This window comes from Bidens hawaiensis, unplaced genomic scaffold (genome assembly GCF_021521415.1).
Source record: "Bidens hawaiensis isolate Kalapana, Puna unplaced genomic scaffold, B.hawaiensis_p1.1 tig00047620_1, whole genome shotgun sequence".
Lineage (NCBI taxonomy): Eukaryota > Viridiplantae > Streptophyta > Magnoliopsida > Asterales > Asteraceae > Bidens > Bidens hawaiensis.
This window is the reverse complement of record NW_027498524.1, coordinates 42359-62392: the sequence shown is the minus strand read 5'-3', so window position 1 is coordinate 62392 and position 20034 is coordinate 42359. Positions and strand designations below refer to the sequence as shown.

Below are 20034 nucleotides of genomic sequence, written 5' to 3'. Positions count from 1 at the left end.
TATGGCCATCATTTAAAGTGTGGATTCCTTTGTAATAAGTGAAAAGGGGATTCTTTTACTTTTGGAAGGTTTGCATTCTCTTAGTAAGAAAAACCTATTTTTTTAAGAAAACCAAAAAATCATTTTATGACCATTGAATTTTGTGTTCAAGAGCATTCCAAATGGCCCAACTCGTCAAGAGCATAACCGATTGAACCACCCTTCCGGCTAAACTAGAGCGGTCGTGTGCTTGTGAATGGGTAGGAGATCTTTAAACGTAAAAGCCTATATCGTAGGTAGATGACACCACGAAGCCACCTTACTCCACACCTCGTGACCTCGGTCGAGAAACAACAAGCCGTAAAGATATGGTCTACTGTTTCGGATGCTCCTCACAGAAAGGGCAAAACACTGAGCCAATCTGCAGGTTTCTTCTTTCGAGAGCAACACGAAAGGGGGGACGATCTTAAGCAGCCCGCCAACCGAAAACATTGACTTCATACGGGAGCCACTTATCCCACAGGAAATATAAGGCTCTAACGGAGCAACCGATTTCGACAAAACTTTCCTTAACAATCGAACCAAAAACCCGCCAGAGGGGTCTTCGGTCCAGGCCCACCGTCAAGACTGTTAAGCAGTCTAATCTGTCGTATTAAACATTTAAACCAGCGCAACAATCCAACTCTCTGCCACTGAAATGTTCTCGACTGTCTCAAGTCTAAAAAGAGCCAGAAACGTCTGACATAACGGGCCACTTCCCACCCAATTATCGAGCCACAACCAAATGCCCTGCCCATTACCAAGAAGCCCCTTTATAAGACAGTTAATGTGAACCTCCTCCTTCCCAAATCACTAACCAGCTTAGAAATGTTTTCCACACTCCTGTCGTCCTCGTGTGAACCAAATAAACGAGTCCTCCACCGATTGGTGATGATAGGCCCGGATCACCTTATTCCAAAACCTGGATCTCTCGGTCTGAACCTCCAATGCCACTTTGCGAGCAAACTTAAATTGAAGTGCTTTAAAAGAAGATAAGCCTAGCCCGCCCTGCCCTTTCGGTCTAGTGACCGTCTCCCAATTCACCCAATGAATACACTTTTTGTCCTCTGCGCCTCCCCATAAAGATTTCCTCATGAGAGCATCCAATTTCTGAATAACCTTACCTGGGGCCTTTTCATCAAGATAACATTTTTTCTGAGTTTTTCTCGAACCACTTTCACGTACAAAGATGCATTACATATTTCTGAGTTCAAGCTCAAAACTTTTGTAACTTTGGTCAATTTCTGACCGTACTGGCACGAGCTGACAAGCAAATCATTTAAGTTACTTGTATACGAGACTATAAGCAGAAAGTGCAGACGAAAAAACTGAAGATCAGATAACAAAAAATTATTTAAATTGAAGAATGCGAGTATCTCAAATGTAACTTACACTAGTGTAAGCTATAACCTCAGCCGTATCGTCATTACATGAACTTGATTCATGCAACTTTCATGAAGCTATCAAGATCAGAAATATAGTAGTGTTTTCTGTTGTGCATGAAGCCACAGACCTACATCAATACATATATTGGACTAAAGATCACAAGAAAAATGTTTATATTGCAAAACAAGTCATGTACTTTATTGAAAGTTGATGCTCAAAATATACATTTCCCAAAAGTTCAAGTTTCATTCTCCAGAGTAGTTTGGAGGAATAATAAAATTAAATCCGTTACAATAAGCATAATAATCTATGGTGAATATTAAGAAGAAACTGTAAAACATATAGCAACCACAAACTACACGACAAGTGTCGTCCAGTTTTAGAGCCATGCTAACGTAATAATATACAACAACACGCTATCGATTATGTTGATGCTTCTGTTTCAAAACACATTCTCTTTGGACCTTTCTCGTCATTCTGACTGCCACCTGTAGATGCTGCACTCATAATTTTGCTGTTTTCTTTAGCCTCAACCGAACACCTCTTGTATGATTTAAACCCTGTATGATTAACATTCAACTTCACACTTTCTAATCCCATTCGCAGCACACCTTCCTCTCCTCAAACCACTGATATATTCTCCCATGGTTCGTGACTCATTCTGTTTAGGTCCAACTCACTGTTTTTTCCAGCTATTGTGTGAGAATCGGTAAAGCTTTGTAGCAGCACTTCTCTGGAAAAAAGGGCTTGAAAAGCAATACGTCCCTGCGAGTGACAAATAAACAAATACAAGTTATATAATTGTTTCTAACTTCAAGAAAATATAGCATAGGTTAAGAACTAGTCACCTCTTCAGAAACCTCCTTCCATGAATCATTTGGAGTGATGGTGTTTCTACTTCTACGTGAGTTAGACTCCTTAACATCCGACCCTTTATTTTCTTTCATTTCTTTCACATGTTTCTCTAACGCATCGGTCTCAATTTCACTGCTGGAAATGGTGTTGGAGCCAGAAGATGACCGGTCAACTTGTTTCTTAACATTAGCCAACTTGCTTGAATCGTGAGGCTCCCCGATGGGTGCGGTTTCATTAGCATCAACTGTAGTTACTTCAGTGTTCAACTTTTTCTCAGAGTCTTCAGATGAAGACAGGTCAGCAGCAGATTCAGTCTTTTCTTCATCCATTTTCTCTTCCTGCAAAACACCTTGTGAAGGAGCCTTATTGACTAGATTCCCTTCTACCGGTGTGTCAAATGTACAAGAATACCCCCCTTGGTGAAAAGGAGTACAAACAGGAAGCAGACCGTGAGCCGACCACCATGCTGTTGCAGCTGCCACTGTGGCGGCAGCAATAGCTGCCATGCTTGGAGTAGGAGTAGTTTCAGGGTTTGATTGTTCTTTTGAAAAGGAATCTGCGGATGAAACTTCTGTATTGATTGGATGCCAAAATTTAGCTGCAAAACTTGCTGCTGCATGTGCTGCGGGGTTTTGCAGCAGAGATGAAACAATGAGGCTGGAGACCGTAGATGAAAAATGGAGAAACGATCTGTAGCTTTCTTGATTATTATCACTAAATGGATTGAAAAGTGGATGAAAGGTAGCATTGTTATGATGAACACTAGTTGCAGATGCTGTTGCTATGTTAACTGATACGTTAGGGTTCTGGGGTTCATAAACTTTTGGTTCATGAAATGGCATATCTTGAGGAACACTACTTTTTGCGGTGTTTTCTTGGCTTCCATCTACAACTTGTACAGGAACATGTCTTGGGTAGGTTTGCACTCCATTTGTATCGTTGGCTAAATTTACCGGCTTATTAGAGTATTGCCCTTGTATGATATTATTCTCATGTGGAAGGCGTGAGCGCTCGAATAATGAGATATTAGATGTAATGTTTGTGTGCTTGATTCCATCTTGGTCCATTTCTTGATGCTTTCTGGCTTCAATGGTGATGTAAGATGCATTTGTTTCATCGTGTCTGAAAACATCTGGAGTTGATCTTGGTATGGAATTTTCATTTTCTGAGGATACGGATGCATATGGGACTTCTTGAGGGTGTTCATTAGTACCATTTTGAGCTACCTCACTTGTTTTTGGATTTTCTAGTTTCTCATTTTGTTTCTGGTATGAAAGAAACCGAATGAAGTAAAAATAAACAAGAGTACAGGTAAATAGTGAGTGAATATTGTATACCTTAGGGAGGGGATTTCTTTCCAGGTCCATTACTTGTAATGAAGAAACTAGAGTTGCTTGTTTCTCGTCTTTTTCTGCCACCTGTGTTTGAGTTTTGGGGTCAGTTTTTCTTGGATAAGGATAATTAGGTTTCCTTTTAGGGCGCGGTGGAGGAATTTCCATGTCAAGAGCTTGACTTATTGGAATTCCTTTAGCAACAGCCTCCTTTTCCAGCTATAACAATGAAAACAAAATTGAAGTTAAGGCTTTGGAGTAAAACTTTGTTAGTGCTAATTTTACATTGTACAGATATGATGATGAAAATGTTTACATTATAAGTTAGTTTAGATATACTGATTGCATGTTTAATAAGTTTATAGCACTTAAGTGAAAAGGATTTACACTTCTAAAAGCTGAAATGTGTAATGCAAAACTAACAAGTGAAGATAAAATACTCATATCCAATTGAAGATAAATATTCCGAATTTACAGCAGCAAGCTTGCTAATACAATGCTGCTAGAAATGTGTTCTAGATTGCCATGTTAAACCGGAGTGCGTTCTCTGTTTAAGCTTGTTATTTAATTATCTGTTTCATTGGCAGAACAACCTTCTAATTCTTAAAGTTCATCAATAAGAATTATAATTATGTGTGTTACAAAAGGTAGCATTCAGAACAACCCCCCCCCCCCCCCGGGAGCATAACTTAAGCCTCTTTCTTAGCTTAGGTCCTTTAAAGTGAAATAGTAGTGGATAGCACTTGGTTATAGATGTGGGGAAAAAACCGGTTAACCGTAACGGGTTTGGAACCGATTGAAACCGTAGGTTCAGGACCAGAATGGGGTTTTTGGACATGAAACGGCGGTTCACAAACAGATGTGACAGGAACCGTTTTGAAGTCAGTTTGAGCGTTACTGGCTATACTATACGTTAGGAATCGATTTTTGACTGTTATATAGTCGTTTGAGATCGGTTTTTGGACTTTTTACTGGCCATTTTACCCCCATATGTTAGTATAAATGGGTGTTAGTTGTTTTGGTTAGTCACAACACATAAAAATGCAAAAAACGTTCTCAAAAATGCAAAACCGAATTGGTTAGATACGTTTTCATAAGTCAATACTCTCAAAAAATGCAACCAAGGAATCCCAAGCATCTGTTAATCTTTGTGCTTCATCAACCGATCTCAAAGTTTGAAAACTTGTACCCACCAAACAAAACCCCAATCTTTTTCAACATTTTGATTTATGCGAGATGACCGACAGTTCAAGGCGTACTCGGTGCAAGAAATGGGGCACCCTTTTCAAACTCGACTATGAGAAATCATGTAGAATAACATTGTACCACGAAGAAAAACTCTCCCACTCAAGGTCCATCGTTAAAACTGGTTCCAAACCAAACCAGTTTCTCCAAGAAACGGTTTTGAGTCTTTTGACTGCGTTGGCTAGCAATCGGCTCGGTTCCTACCTGGACCAATTTAGTGTTTTTAACTGGTTTGTGCACCTCTACTTGGTTAGGTGTGCAAACAAGCTGGGTTACTCACGAGCTACTCGAGATCGGATTGATGAAAATCTTGAAACGAGCCGAGCCTTATCGAGCCTAAGCCTGAAATAAAGCTCATCTAGTTATCGAGCCCGAGCTCGAGCCTGGTATGGGAAGATCGTTTAGGCTTGTCGAGCCTAGTGCATATTTAAGTTTTAACTCTTTTGGACTTCTATGTATTAATTTAACTGCAGAACAAAGCTCGATCCAAGCTTTGGCTCATTTAAGGTAGCACACACATGCTCGAGCCGAGCTTAAGCATTTTAAGGTTTTTCTCAAAATATACAAAAATAATTAGAAATGTATATAAAATAGTAAATAAATGATAAACAAGCTGAGCTCGAGCTTAAAAAAACAATGCACGAGCCAAACTCAAGCTTTATAAGAAGAGCTTGAAACAAGCCAAGCTCGAGCTCTCGTAAGTCAAAACGAGCTGAGCTTACACCCCTACACTGGGTTAACAATGCAGCTGAATAGTGCCTAAAGACAAGAGCAGAGCACTCTTAGAACATAAACAAGAATAATAGGCATGGTTTTGGAACAGGAAAAACGATTCTCGAAATGAAACGTATCTGGAACATGTAGGGGAATACGGAACAGAGACAAGAAGAGGGACAGGGAATCAGGAATAAAGATATCTGGAACAGGATTTGAGCTCTAGAATGATGGCTAGAGTTTTGTGCAAGAAACTCTAATAATAAAACACTAACAAAGAAACAAAGGTACTTGGTATAACAGTACAAATAACAGATAGCATATAGTGTAGCAAAGTGAAGCAAAGCAAAATTACTAACATACTGATAAAAAGAGAAAAGGAGAAAGTAGAATAAGATGTAGGAAAATCTATACCTAAAGTCAAAACTAAAACTAAGGCAAAGAAAGGTGTAAGACCGTTCGTAGTGGGTGGCGTGGTGGGGAGAAAGTGTCCCATAGCGCCCGGAACACAACCCCCTGGGGCGTTATGGGGGCGCTATAGAGGTTTTTTTTTGCTCGGGGCGTTTTGGTGAAAGCGCTGGCAGGGGGTTGACTTTTTTCCAACCATGTTTCAGCCAATGAGAAGAAGGTGGGGGTGCCACCAGGCCCACCACTACACATGGTCTAAGTAAAGATGGGGTCCTAAAGACAAAGCCACTTCCAATGCTTCGTCTTTTCATTGGCTGAAACATAAGCAGTCTTTTCATTTATGATGTTGTAAGAAACAGTCTTCATCAAAGACAATCTAACCACACCAAGTGCCAACAAAACCAAAAGATCCCAATTCCAATGCTTCGTCTTTTGAAGTTTTAGTTCAGTCAATGCTTCATGTAGTTCCTTCAAGTACTAGAAATCTTCGACATGCGTCTTCTAGAATCCAAGATCACGGCCATCAAACTTGTTTATCCTTGACAGGAGTAATGTTAGGAACATTGAACTCTGAGAGAAATCTCGTCAACTAGGCAAGTTCGGCAGTCATGCGATGAAGAGATCATCAATTTTTTGAAAAACGTGTGACCCAAGCAAACACTCACAAAATATTGCAAGACAAATCAAAGGTGCAAGAAAATCTTTAAAAAAAAAGAGAGAATATAGCATAGTTCACTTGATAATTGTGATCAAGCTATGTCTATGAGGTTGTCAAAAGCCTTTGGGCGTGCACGTAGGTCCTTAGGCTAGGTGAGACGCAGAGACAACACCTTGCTGCTATCCAGGCACTCCAACGATCACGCTGTTGACATCAAGGCGCTCCGACAATCTCCAGGAAAAAGATTCTGGTCAGATACCGTCGAGATTTCAACCAAATATTAAGATTCCAGCAAAATTCTTCAAATTTCAAGTAAATTGGTCAAAAACATCCAAAAATGGCTTTGAACCGGTCTAAACAAGCCTAAAAAGAACATGTATGTTTACGCTATACGCCTTGCTTATCTCATGCTCTTGCTTTTAAGCACCTTGATCAAGACCAAGGCTTACCCTATGCACCTTTGACAACTATAAAGAGATTTATTGATTTCAATATTCATTGCACATTAATAATTACATAGAGTTGAGTCTATATAGTAATCAATTAGGATTAGTATTGTTCCCCAAGTTTGCATAAGGTACCTAGAAAATTAGGCCTAAAGAGAGTCAAAAGTGTCGATGATTACTGTAGATAACCATCGAGGGACAACACCTATGAGGTCAGCTTTGGAAGAGTCAAATTACATAAGTCCAATGCTGAACCTTCCAAAAGCTAAGGGAAAACGTCCACACATAACCAACGCCTAAAGTTTTGTTAACTAGTGCCCAAGCTAAGTTTGCTTAGAGTAAGCACCCAACGATGCTCTACACCTAAGATGTGTCAAGTTTCACCAAAGTTGGCACTTCATGAAATTCCATAACTCAATGTAATAAATAACTCTCAATATTGGTAGCTAGGGGTGAGCATAAATTAGGTAAGACCCGAACCAATCAGACCCGGTTATATTACAATAGGGTCGGCTCCCGGGTTCGGAGAATACAATTAATCGGGTCTGGGTCAGGTATGACGGTAAGACCCATTTGCTACCACAAGGGCGAGCATAAACTGGGTAAGACACGCCAAACCCGAACCTATCAGATCCGGTTATTTACAATAGGGTCGGTTCCCTGGTCCTGAGATCACTAACCGGGTCCGGGTCGGGTATTGCAGGTAGGACCCGTTTGCTCACCCCTAGTAATAGTTATTATATTTTTTATGCAAATAAAAAAATATGGTTCTAAATGCTAGAAAGATTTTGTGCAGCACAAAAAAAAACACCAATAGGTTCACTTATGATGTAAAGTTATGATAAAACACATATGTGAAAGAAACTAAAATGACCTTTGTAAAGAACTTTTGTGCATGACTTCTGATTTGCACTGCAGTCTTAGTTCCTATGTGTTCTGCATTAGCAACAAAAAAAAGGGTGTCTCCATTTAATCATTCTCCTAGGGTGATAAACAAATGTAATACGCAGATACGCGAACACAAAGCAACATATTTTCATAAAAAAAATAAAATAAAAGGCAATGATTCCAAGATTCCATGAAAAAGAAAAAGTGTCGAAAACCCTCGGTACCTTCTATCTTCTGCCAAGCGCGCCCGTATAGTTTCAGGGCTTCTAAAAAACTGTTATGCTCCTCCTCTGTCCATTTCTCCCGTTGTTTCGTTATTGTATACGGTTTTCTAGTCTGAAAATAATATATTTACATTCAATTTACATATAACAAGCGTAAAACGGATAATTTTGGTTTCATGAAAAAAATAAACAAGTATCCAGACAACCTTGATGTTGAGATTTTCGGCATAGGCAGAGGAGGATTCCATCTAGAGCGGCCGCTTCAAATCCTGTGGAACAAGTAGGGATGCAAAACCCCCCTCGTTGCATCCAAATCCAAATCGCTTAGCCGTTGAAGAATTCAACACAACTTAATAAGGTAACACTAGTTCAAAAGCCGATCGAAAAATGTAACAACAATATGATCAACACCACCAAAAGCCCATGTAATTAAACATATTAATAAATGCATTAGCATATATATATATATATATAATTGCAGAGTCCTCGGTATTATAATTTCTAGATTCATGATAATAAATTCAACACACACATATGACATACTCACTCTTCTAGTGATAGTAGAATCTCACCAAAATAAGCTTGTTGATGCCGAAACCTTTCGAAACAATAACATAAACAGGTTGTTTAAGTTTAATCAGAAGATATGCAAAGAGAAATATTAAAACCAAAAGTTAAGAGTTACATACTCATCTCATGACAACAAGTGAGTAACTAAATAATAATAATAATAATAATAATAATAATAATAACTGGAACTGGTTTGTAGTAATGGATCGAAATGAAGGTGAAATAAAGGGCAAGTGAGGCAAGGAGAGTCTGAGAGTGAGGATGAATGTGAGCCACAAACATTTTTGGCTGGAGTTTTTCTTTATTTGGAAATAAATAAAAGGGGTTTAATTTGAGGCTGGAATGGAAGCAAGGGGGTGCGAGGGGTTGACACGTGTTCGGCTACTATTGTAGTGTGGCCCACAGCCTTGCACTTTTATATTTGTGTTGGAGTAGAGGGCTGGTGAATGAATACCCACCGTTTCAGCAAATCTCCACCACAAGTTCACCCACTACATCTTCAACCAGGAGATGCCTGGTGGTGTTATTCATTTTCTCTCTCTCTTTTTTCTTCTTTTAATAATTTCCAAGTGTTGTTTTATTATTATTATTATTGTTATTGTTATTGTTATTGTTGTTGTTATTTCGGATTTTAAGTTTTTTTAAAAATAAAATCCTTTTTCATGTGTTGTCTTGCGAATTTTTTTCGGTTGTTAGTTGAAGTGAACTCAGTTGGTATCAGTTATGTTAGACTGTTAGTTATGATACTAGAATTAAATCTAAAAAAATTAATTTGACAAACTTATATATAAAAATATTGAGGTATTTAAAGATATTTATTCGGTTAGTAAAACTCAGGCGTTGGTAAAACCCGGACGTTGTCAATAAAGCCTAGGTGTTGGTAAAACCTAAGCTTTGAAACTTGGTCATTGGTAAAAGTGTAAAACACGAACATTGAAATTCGGGCTTGGTAAAACCCTAGCTTCATTGGTAAAACCCTAGTGGTACGGCAGTGTGTCGACACGAGTTGGATCTGTATCAATTACGTCGTTACAATACATGAAAAAAAAAGCAAAAGAAAATACACATATCGTATTATAAAAAGAAAGAAAATAAAAACTAAATTCGTCAACCAAGTGTCACCAAGTGGACCAATAGAAACCTTGTGACTTCAAACTTATCCATGTATCTTTATTTTTTTCATATAATTTTCAAGTGTTTTTATTATTAATTTTTCATTTTTAAAGTGTTTTTATTATTAATTTTTCATTTTTAAGTTATTTTCACTTTTCTTTGACTATAACCGGTTATAAAAATAAAGAAAGATTGAAACATCTTTTAAAAAACAGGTCTTGCATAAGATGTTTTTTAAAAGATGTTTCAATCTAATTGTAACACCCCGGCTTTAAGCGGAATACGCCCGGGTGTAACGTACAGATCATTCATAAGCTCGTAACGCTATTAAAGCGACAATAATTATATTTAATGCATTTCATATCATCAAAGGTACACACATTGTTCATAAATAAAAGAAAACACTTCATCCTTAGCACACCATTGATTCAACCTGTAACACTTCATCAAAAAGTAAATAAGTTCTTTATTTCGAATATCCTAAGGTATACTAATAATCTTCGTCCTTAGCACACCATTAATATATTTTGTCAACAATTAAGTTGGTGAGTTTTCATAAGTTTTTGCGTATACATATACATATAAAACTCGCGATTCAACAATCGTCATGCAATAAGTATTCAAGCGTAAAGTAAATGAAATCATATAGTGTCGTCCTCCCGTTCACTTAGCTGAAGTCGTTGAAGTCGGGGAAATGAGAACCACCTTACGTAGACAACCGAAGTCGTAACGTTAGACGGCGCGTGTACTTCCCGTCGGACCCTCCCACTATGTGTATGCGTTTGAGTAACTTCCACCAATAAAACAATAAACACGTTGCAAGCAAGTTCACGTATAATCATAAACAATATGCACAAATAATATTAACATGTACGATATAAGTGAATCGGTTTGTAAACAAGCGCATAACTAACAAAAGAAAAACTTGTGACGTGCTACACCCCAAAACATTTTAAAGCATTAAAAATGGGGTTATGAAGAACTCACCTCGAAATCGAATATAAACTTGCAAGAAAAGCCGAGAGCACAATAACGAAACCAAAGCAACCGAAACCGAAAGTGCGTTAAAGAATCCGAAACGATTGAACTTCTCGAACTATAATTAAAACAAAAACAAATCTAACTATCGGAATGGAAAGAATTATAAATATTTGGTTAACGGGATTTTATATTATTTTAAGGCATTGTATTATAATATTATATTTAATCTCTACCAGAATTTATAACGAGCTATTGTATTTTAATATTATAAATTAAAAAAATCTAATATTAAAATGAAAAAATCGAGGCACGAATTTTTATCAGAAATTTTATCTTTGAAAATCAACAATTTAGCGTGTTATAAAGTTAACGAAGTAATTTTACCGAATTAAAGTTTAACGCATTTAGAGTTTACAAATTAAAAGCTAACGGATTACGGTTTAATGAAAGAAATCTAATGAATCAAAAGTTTAATGAATTTTTAAAGTTAAAGAATTAAATTTAATGCAACGGAAATTATAAACTCACTTTTAACGATTTAACAAATTTTATATTTGATAAAGTAACGAAAAAAATAAATAAATTAGTTCTAATGATTTAACGAACATGAATGTTGGGTTTTAGTTGAAAATAATAATTTATATTTTATAAAAATTTTATTTGATTTAAAAATGATTTTAATTGATTTATTGTGATTTTTAAATAATTAATTTGATTTTTAAATAATAAGTAAAGTGATAAAAACAATAATATCAAAAACATGCATTGACCAGGGTTCGTTCCCGGGTCTATGGTTTAACAAGATATTAACTTAACCACTGGACCATTCTAACAAATTGAATATGTAACAGAAAAGAAAAAATAAAACTAAAGAAGTTATGTTCATCATCTTCACTATAAAAACCCTAGATTCAGTTCTCTTAATCCATTATGTGTTCGTTCAATTCAAGTTAGGGGTTTTGATAATCGGCTAAAATCAATCACAATACATACAACAATTACCTCTAGACGTTAAGAACTGACGGAGAACCAAGTCTTGGCCGAAACGAACTTGGAAGAATCAATTCGTGTATATTAAGAGTTTATTAGTGTATAATATTGTTATGAGCAAGTTTAGATGAACGTGAGGATTGTATTTATACTGATAATTGGAGTGCAGGCTCGTTAATGGTATTGATTATCTTTGGCCGTTTTTCCGGCGAGTTACGGTAATTACGGGTCTAATTCGTTGAGTTAATGGCTGTTATAAGGTATTACGTTTAACGATTAACGTATTATATTGAAGTCTAAAGCCGTTATAATAACAAATTGGTCAAACAACGAGATTTATGGAAGGTTTGGGGCTCGCCGGAGTTGCTGCTGTCACGCCGGAATTTAATCACCGGAAAAACGAGGGAACAGGTTAGGGACGGCTGGGTTATAATATATTTTGACTAATTTACAAATTAGGCCCTCCTTGTTTCATGTTAGTTTAAAATAGGGATTAAAGTGTAGTTTACAAACTAGTCCTTGAACATTAGTAAATGACAAAAGTTGAAATAATTTATATAATTTGGATATTTCCGCATTAACCCGATTAGTTTGCGAATCGTTTAAATAGAAACTTTAAATTCCGCAGTTTTGTTATTTGAACAAAATGAACAAGAAACGAACAAACGAATAACACGTAAAGTACATGAAACGAACTTGAGATATAAAATAATATGCATATAAACGAAACCGAAAATTCTAAATGGGTCGGGTTTTCGGGTTTGAAAAGTAACGAATGTTACATTAATTACGCAAAATCAATGAAAGATTCGTTGTGAGGTCTGGATCGACTGAAGGCTCATCAAAGAAAGAGTCGATCGCTGTTGTCATTTGGTTAAAGTGCGGCAGGTAAGGCGATGATTGAAGCCTTGAGGCGAACTGACAAAGGCGACGAGGCAATGGTTGTTTGCTTGATAGAAACATAATTTATCGGTCGCTAAGGCGATGGGTTTTTTGTTTTTTATTTAATTTTCACTTGCGTATTATGTTTAAAAATGCTAACTGGGTTGTGTTTACCGGAAAATTCTATGAATAGTTTGGAACTTTTTTTATAATCTATATATGGGTTATTATTGGCCTATTTATAATGTTTGTTAGCAATTTTTAAAGTTTTTTATATTTTATAAAAAAAATATTCATTACTAAAAAATTTTAACTAAAATTTTCATAATTAATGGGTTCGAATACTTTTTTTAGAATGACACTGGGTTCGCTCGTCGAAAAAGAATGTGTTCGCTCAATGGCTCGATACTATAGGTTATATATAAAACCGAAAAAAGACTGGGTTCGATTGAACCCGGTGACCATAGGGTGGCTCCGCCACTGCGTATGACACCTTACCACATGTACGACGCCTTAGGATACTATATGACACCTTACCACATGTACGACGCCTTAGGATACTATATGACACCTTACCACATCTCCATTATTTTTACTTGTTATATTCCTTTCCTTTTTTGTAGGGGATATGCTAGAAAGACAAGAATAAATTATGAATGTATAGCAATTTTATTATATGAAATAAACAAAAACTTACCTTTTATTCTCAAAACATCGACTCGTGCAATGTAAACTCTCATTTGTTTACTACTTTCTTTGTTATAAGTGCATGATTACCAAGATTTCTAATTGTTACTAAAGTATTCATTTTATAGCATATTATGGCACAATTAGAACTGAAGAAGGGTTTATTTGATATTATGAAATTTCAATAACGAATTGATACAACTCATCAAATCGTAAACACACAAAAAATTAATATTGAATAACTCTCAATATTATATTATAGAGGATATATAGTTAAACAAATCATATTATAGATAACTTTATTTGTTGATAAACCCTAACTCGATTGCATCTCGTGTTCCATAATGTCTAAACATAACTCGATTTATATAGATTAACCTAACTTGTTATCAAAAACATTACCTATTATAATTACAAAACAATTAGGAAACATATTGTTATTAGAAAGCATACCCGACTATAACCCATTTCAAATAAGTGTTTGGTAAGTCTTTTTCGACTTAACGGATGATACCATGCTTGGTTTGTAACTATCTTTCGCGTTTAAATCTATAGCGGGTAGTTAAACGAGAATGTTTTCGTTTAACTTGTTTGCTATCGAACTAAGGCTATAATACTAATATGTTAGCTTATATTAATCGTATATTACTTATAGATGGCCCCCCGGGATATCTGGGTCATATCAGAGCCGTTCGGTTATTTGTTTGATCGTTACGTAATACGCGTTTAATCGTTAATTCGGGAACTGTATATTAGGGTGTACCTGGTTTTGTCTCAATTGTCACATTCTACTTGTCAATATTGATTCCTCAAGTTCACCGATTTGTGACTTGGAGTCCCAAATTACCAATAATAATTTCCTACTCGAAATAGGCAAATCTTTGTCTCCTAACTTGTCTTCTTTGATTCGACCCATGATCTTGATTATCTTGCCTTGACAACCATCTTGGTCCTCATCATCTCAGGCTTTACTTTTGGGTATTTCTCTTGATCTAGGATTGTGTTCTTTCAGTTCTCCCAACTTGACTACCTCCATGGCCCTGTCCCCATCCATTCTCTCGCTCGTATGAACTCACATGTCCACTCCTTTGATTGCGATGCTGGTCACCTAATCGAACAAACATTAGTCTTCTTGGTCTTTTTTTGTTCCCGAATCATTGCGATCCAACAAATCAAACCCTTGGTTAGAACCTAACTCGTTCAACTTGTATAATGAATTCAACCAACCTGTCTAACCCTCTTGCTGCAGTCCGTTGGAACACAAACTAGCCCTGAACAACTTTAATTTTCTCTTACGAATAAAATAAAATACAACTCACCAGATCGTAAACACACACAAAATTAATATTGAATATCTCTCAATATATTATAGAGGAAATATAACTCAAAACCCCATATTACACATAACTCGTATATCTCTTGACGAACCCTAACTTGGTTGCATCGCATGTTCCATAGTGTCTAACCATAACTTGGTTTATATAGACTAACGTAAGTTGCTAGTCAAGACGCTACTTATTACAATTACAAAACAATTAGAAAACATAACTAACTATTACCTACTTGTCAATATTGATCTTTCAAATTCACCAACCTATGACTTGAAGTCCGGAATTACCAACAAAACTAACTTGGGATGCAATATTTGTATATCAAATATGACCTTTTTAACCTTTTTTTTCTTTTGTCACAAAGTGTTCACTTAAAAATTAGAGACTGAAATGAAATATTTTTTCACATACATATGAGTATGAGTGTAAAGGAATGATGAAATTCGATGAGACTGAAATTTGAAAACGTTCCATCAAAAATCTTGTTTTTTTTTTGTTTTTTTTTAAGAATTGGCTTTTAATGGAATGAATTGTAAATGTATGTTAACATCCACAGACTTTCTGGATCTGAAGTTTGGGCTTTGGCCCACTATGGTCTGACTAATTGGTAAGTTGGTTTAGGCCCAACATCCTTACTTCCCTTTACATTTCTATTTTATATGTCCTGACAGTCCTGTACACCAAATTATTGTGGCAAGATTACTTATGACTCGAACCACAATTCACGACAACTTATTGAACTTTTTATGGTATTAGTCTTGCTATTACTATTGTTTCTAGTTATTTAATATTTTGTTTGCCAGTTGTTTAACCCAAACTAATTTGGTCATAACCCATTTGATCCGACTTTATGTCGGGTTCAATCATCAAGCACACAAACACAAATCTTTCAACGCTATTTAACCCAAACTAATTTGGTCATAACTTGATATCAAAGACCAATGTTTTTAAACAGCTCATTTTGATCCAAACCTAACTTACGAATCTGTTCATTTTGCTGGGCCTATTATGTGGACACAAAATGGAGCTTAAATGATATATAAAGCAGTCATAAAATAATCTGGACTTGATATGTTCGATATTTATACCAAGAGTACAAAACTTTAAATTCTAATTAAGGCCAAGTGTTGTGGTGGGGTCGGAGGCCACTCTCCACGACGTCACCCAACCTTTAATCATCACACCCATGGCATGACCCCTTTTCCACCTCTCTCGGGTCTTGCCAAAGCCAACTCAATCAAATTGACTCACGGCGCCAATGGCCTCACCATAACACTCCGTCTAATAACTTTTTTTTGGCATCAATTATTATATAATATAATTACAAACTTTGGTGCCGCTAAGTGCCGATTGGGCCACTTAGCGGCACCGTATTGGTCGTTGAACTTTCCCCCCTATTTTAGTTCCGGTATCGTGACAAATATAACGGAAACCGAACAAATTTGCGTAGACTCCCTGCATTTTGTTTTAATTCAGGTACCGTAACCAATGTGATGGAAATCAGCCGAATTTGCGTAGACTCCCCATCTCAACTTCCGGAATCAGCAATGCTCGTACGCCCGAGTGTTTTCGACTGACACCACTCATTTAATCCACCTCAAATTATATGTTTTTATTTAATTTTTGTAGTTATGGTATCATAACACACTTACCGAAACCGACCGCATCTGCATCGGGCTTAACGTCCGGGACCGACCGTGTTTGGATCAATCGTCTAGGTTTTACCGACCCGCCCTGCTGGTCATAACACTAGTTAACACATATATAATGAGTTTTCCGCCTCTCCCAATTCATTTCCGTAACAATGGCCACCGGAGCTCCGACCGTGGATGCAGCACCACCGTCAGTCGACGCCATAATCGATTCCACTTCCACCGGTGGTCTGACCTCCGACGGCGAAACGCAAAAGTCACTTGAGTACGCTGAAGAGCTCATGGAGAGAGGATCCAAGGCTAATAAAGAAGAAGATTACGTTGAAGCCACTGATTGCTTCAGCCGTGCCCTCGAAATCAGGTTAGGGTTTCCTAACCCTAAACAATGTTTCAGTTAATATTCACGGCGGGAATATGATAAACCTAGAAATTATGTTAAGGTTTTAGTAATTGAATTTCGAATTGAATATGAATTTATGATTTTAGTAATTTCAAATTCTATTATTAAATTCGAATTCAGTTTATATATTTTATTTATTATTATAAATATACATATTTATATAAAGATTAATTACAGAAGTCTTTTAAGTTCTGTAGACTGCAACATATTAGGGTTTTGTAACTTTAAATAATGTTTATTGCATTGATTTTCAGTTTAATGTGTTAAATTTACTGCGCCAGCATGTAAAATTAGAAATCATGTTACGGTTTTGAAACTCTAAACAATGTTTACTTTATTAGTATAACAGGTTAAATTTACAGCGGGAGCATGTAAAACCTAGAAAGAATTTATGTTAGGGTTTTGTAACTCTAAACGATGTTTGAGGTATTGGTTTATAAAATGCAAAATTCACTGTACGAACACTATGCAGTTAATTCGGTCAAAAATGGGATATCGGTAAATTTAATATCATACAGACGTTATATATATACTTGTATAAAAATGTAAACATATAATATTAATAGTAATATTAATAGTCAAAACTCGAATGCGTCAATATTTGAAACATGATTTAATTGTAAGCCACGGAATTTTCCTGAGTTCGCATCAACCAAGGCATCCAAAATATCGGTCAATATCGCCTATATTATTGGTACCGATATTTTGCTTGGGGACTGATAACCGATATCCCACCGATATATCGCCAATATTAGCGCATAGTATGAGCATGTGAAACCTAGAAATCATGTTAGGGTTTTGTAATTTTAAACGATGTTTGAGGTATTGATTTTACTATGTAGTGTTAAATGCACTTCGCAAGGATGAAAATGTTATTTGTTGAAAGTAAATTATAATTTGAAATGTTGAGCATTTCTAATATGAGTTACCGTTGATCAGGGCTGCACATTATGGCGAGCTTGCACCTGAATGTGTGAGAGCGTATTATAAATATGGTTGTGCACTTCTGTACAAGTCTCAAGAAGAGTCCGATCCATTAGTTTCAGGTTTGGTGTCGAAGAAGGAGGTCACTTCCGAACATGATTCTGCTAAGGGTGCAGAAAGTGGTGAAGCTTCTGTTTCAAGTAAAGCTAAAGAAGGGGCTTCAAGTTTTCAAGGAGCTTCAGAAGATGGTTAGTAACGTCGTTTATGAACTTAACTGTGAAGTTTTTTTTTTCATACAATAGGTAACCTGAACAAATAATGCATATTTCCAAATATCAGTACATGCAGAACTAGCATACATTTAGAAGAAAGAAATTACAAATTATAATGCAGCAAAGTTTAAATGTGTGCGTGTGCGTGTGTGTGTGTGTGTGCAGTGTCTTTTATGAACAGTAAGCATGTACACACATGTGACTAAGTTAAATTAGATCAATACAACAGTAAGCAGAGATAAAACTGGATTTTGACTTGATGGATAAACACAATGATCATACTTTGTTCTTGCTTTCAAGTAATGCACAATGTTGATCAGTAGTTGATATCACTGCTCGGTTTTCTGGGAATAATAGATGGCGGTGATGCAGATCAGGAAGATGATGATGAAGCAAGTGATGCCGAGGAGGATGAATCTGACCTGGATTTAGCCTGGAAAATGCTTGATGTTGGAAGAGCAATTGCTGAAAAACAACCAGGTGATACAATGGAGAAAGTTGACATTCTTTCAGCTTTAGCAGAGGTAGCTTTGGAAAGAGGTATGCATATATTGCAAACTGCATTCAGTTTGTTAATTAATATATCATGCATACTTACGTGTTGATCCCTTTATAGAGGATGTTGATACGTCACTCAGTGATTATCTGAAAGCATTGTCAATGTTGGAACGATTAGCTGAACCCGACAGCCGTCATATAGCTGAACTGTATCCTTTTGCGAGATCAATGGTTTATAATTTTGAGTCGGTCTTTATCTTTGTAGTTTCTTAATATGATAATTACAGAAATTTTAGGATATGCTTATGTCTAGAACTTGGCTCAAAGGGTGAGGAAGCAATCCCATATTGCCAAAAGGCTATATTGGTCTGCAAGTCTCGTTTGCAACGTCTCACAAATGAAGTTGAGAGATCTGCCGGCTCGGTGCCACCTGGCAATGCCGAGTTAGCAGGTCTTCTTAACCGACAGTCTTCTAGTGCTTCATACACTACTGATTCTGTTGCTGATAAAGAAAAAGAAATTGAGATTCTCACAGGACTTGCGAGTGAACTTGAAAAGAAGGCAAGATTTAAACTTGGCCACATGCTAAGTCTTTTGTTAATATGGTGTAAAATTTATTATTTATTTATGATTGCTGTGAAAATTACAGCTTGAAGATCTTCAGCAAAGCGTGTCAAATCCATCTACTCTACTATCTGATATTCTGGGAATTATGGCGGCCAAGGGGAAAGGCAGTCAGACTTGTGGTGGCGGTGATGGTGGTGGGTTGACTTCTTCACGCATGGGTACAATAGCTAATAGTTCTGGATTTGAGTCGCCTACTGTTTCAACAGCTCACACAAATGGTGATTCTGCGGTCACACATCTTGGGGTGGTGGGGAGGGGAGTGAAGCGGGTCTGTATGAGTTCAGTTGAACCGCCAGCTAAAAAGCTGGCTTCTGATCCGTCTGCAGATAACGGTAGCAGTGCTTGATCTATCGTGTTATTGTGTTAGCTAGGCTCGGTACTCTTTTATGGATACTTTTATCTACCTGTGAAAGACCTTTGACGGTAACCATTGTGATATCGGTGTTCGTTTCATGACCTTACGTGACTACGCCATATGGCTTGACAGGATTTGGTTGTGCTAATACGTTTTTTAAACCACAGGCATGAGGTAATTCACAAAAAAAAAAAGCACAAAGCAACAAAAAATAAAAAAAATGGGGATTTTTTTAATAATGAAATAGTACTTTCTAACAAATAAAACATAGGGAATTTAGGGTACAACAATTTGATTGCGGGTTTGCTGTTTCTAATAGTGGTGATTCAGTTGACGAGGTGCGTGTGCAAAAGGCGTGCGAGTTGCACAGAAAAGAGGCACACAGCACAGTTTTGAGGTCCGCCCTCTATACGGGGAAGATTTTTTGCCAAAGGATGTAGATATATATTGTTTACGCTTCATAACCAACTTTGAATTATACTGTATATATGTTGTTTAGCTAAACACGTTTAAGAGTTCAAAACCCAAGCTGCACCAAACTTGTTTAGACTAAATTCAAACCCGTAAATTTCGTCATAA

At 36.7% G+C, this 20034-nt stretch overlaps 1 protein-coding gene and 1 pseudogene across 2 annotated transcripts; one reads left to right on the top strand and one right to left on the bottom strand.

Annotated features, from left to right (window-relative positions):
* Nucleotides 1-1623: 1623 nt before the first annotated feature.
* On the bottom strand, nucleotides 1624-8596 carry LOC143597136 (protein LATE ELONGATED HYPOCOTYL-like; annotated as a pseudogene). Its single transcript, XR_013146839.1, has 6 exons — nucleotides 8380-8596; nucleotides 8174-8285; nucleotides 7936-7997; nucleotides 3597-3809; nucleotides 2253-3524; nucleotides 1624-2169 (listed from the first exon to the last, which is right to left on the bottom strand). The product of XR_013146839.1 is annotated as a protein LATE ELONGATED HYPOCOTYL-like (transcript).
* Nucleotides 8597-16531: 7935 nt separating this feature from the next.
* On the top strand, nucleotides 16532-19462 carry LOC143597132 (NASP-related protein sim3). Its single transcript, XM_077075721.1, has 6 exons — nucleotides 16532-16740; nucleotides 17719-17951; nucleotides 18333-18515; nucleotides 18592-18682; nucleotides 18761-19034; nucleotides 19123-19462. The coding sequence occupies exons 1-6, from the start codon at nucleotides 16532-16534 to the stop codon at nucleotides 19444-19446; spliced, it is 1314 nt and encodes a 437-aa protein (XP_076931836.1). The 3' UTR covers nucleotides 19447-19462.
* Nucleotides 19463-20034: the final 572 nt, after the last annotated feature.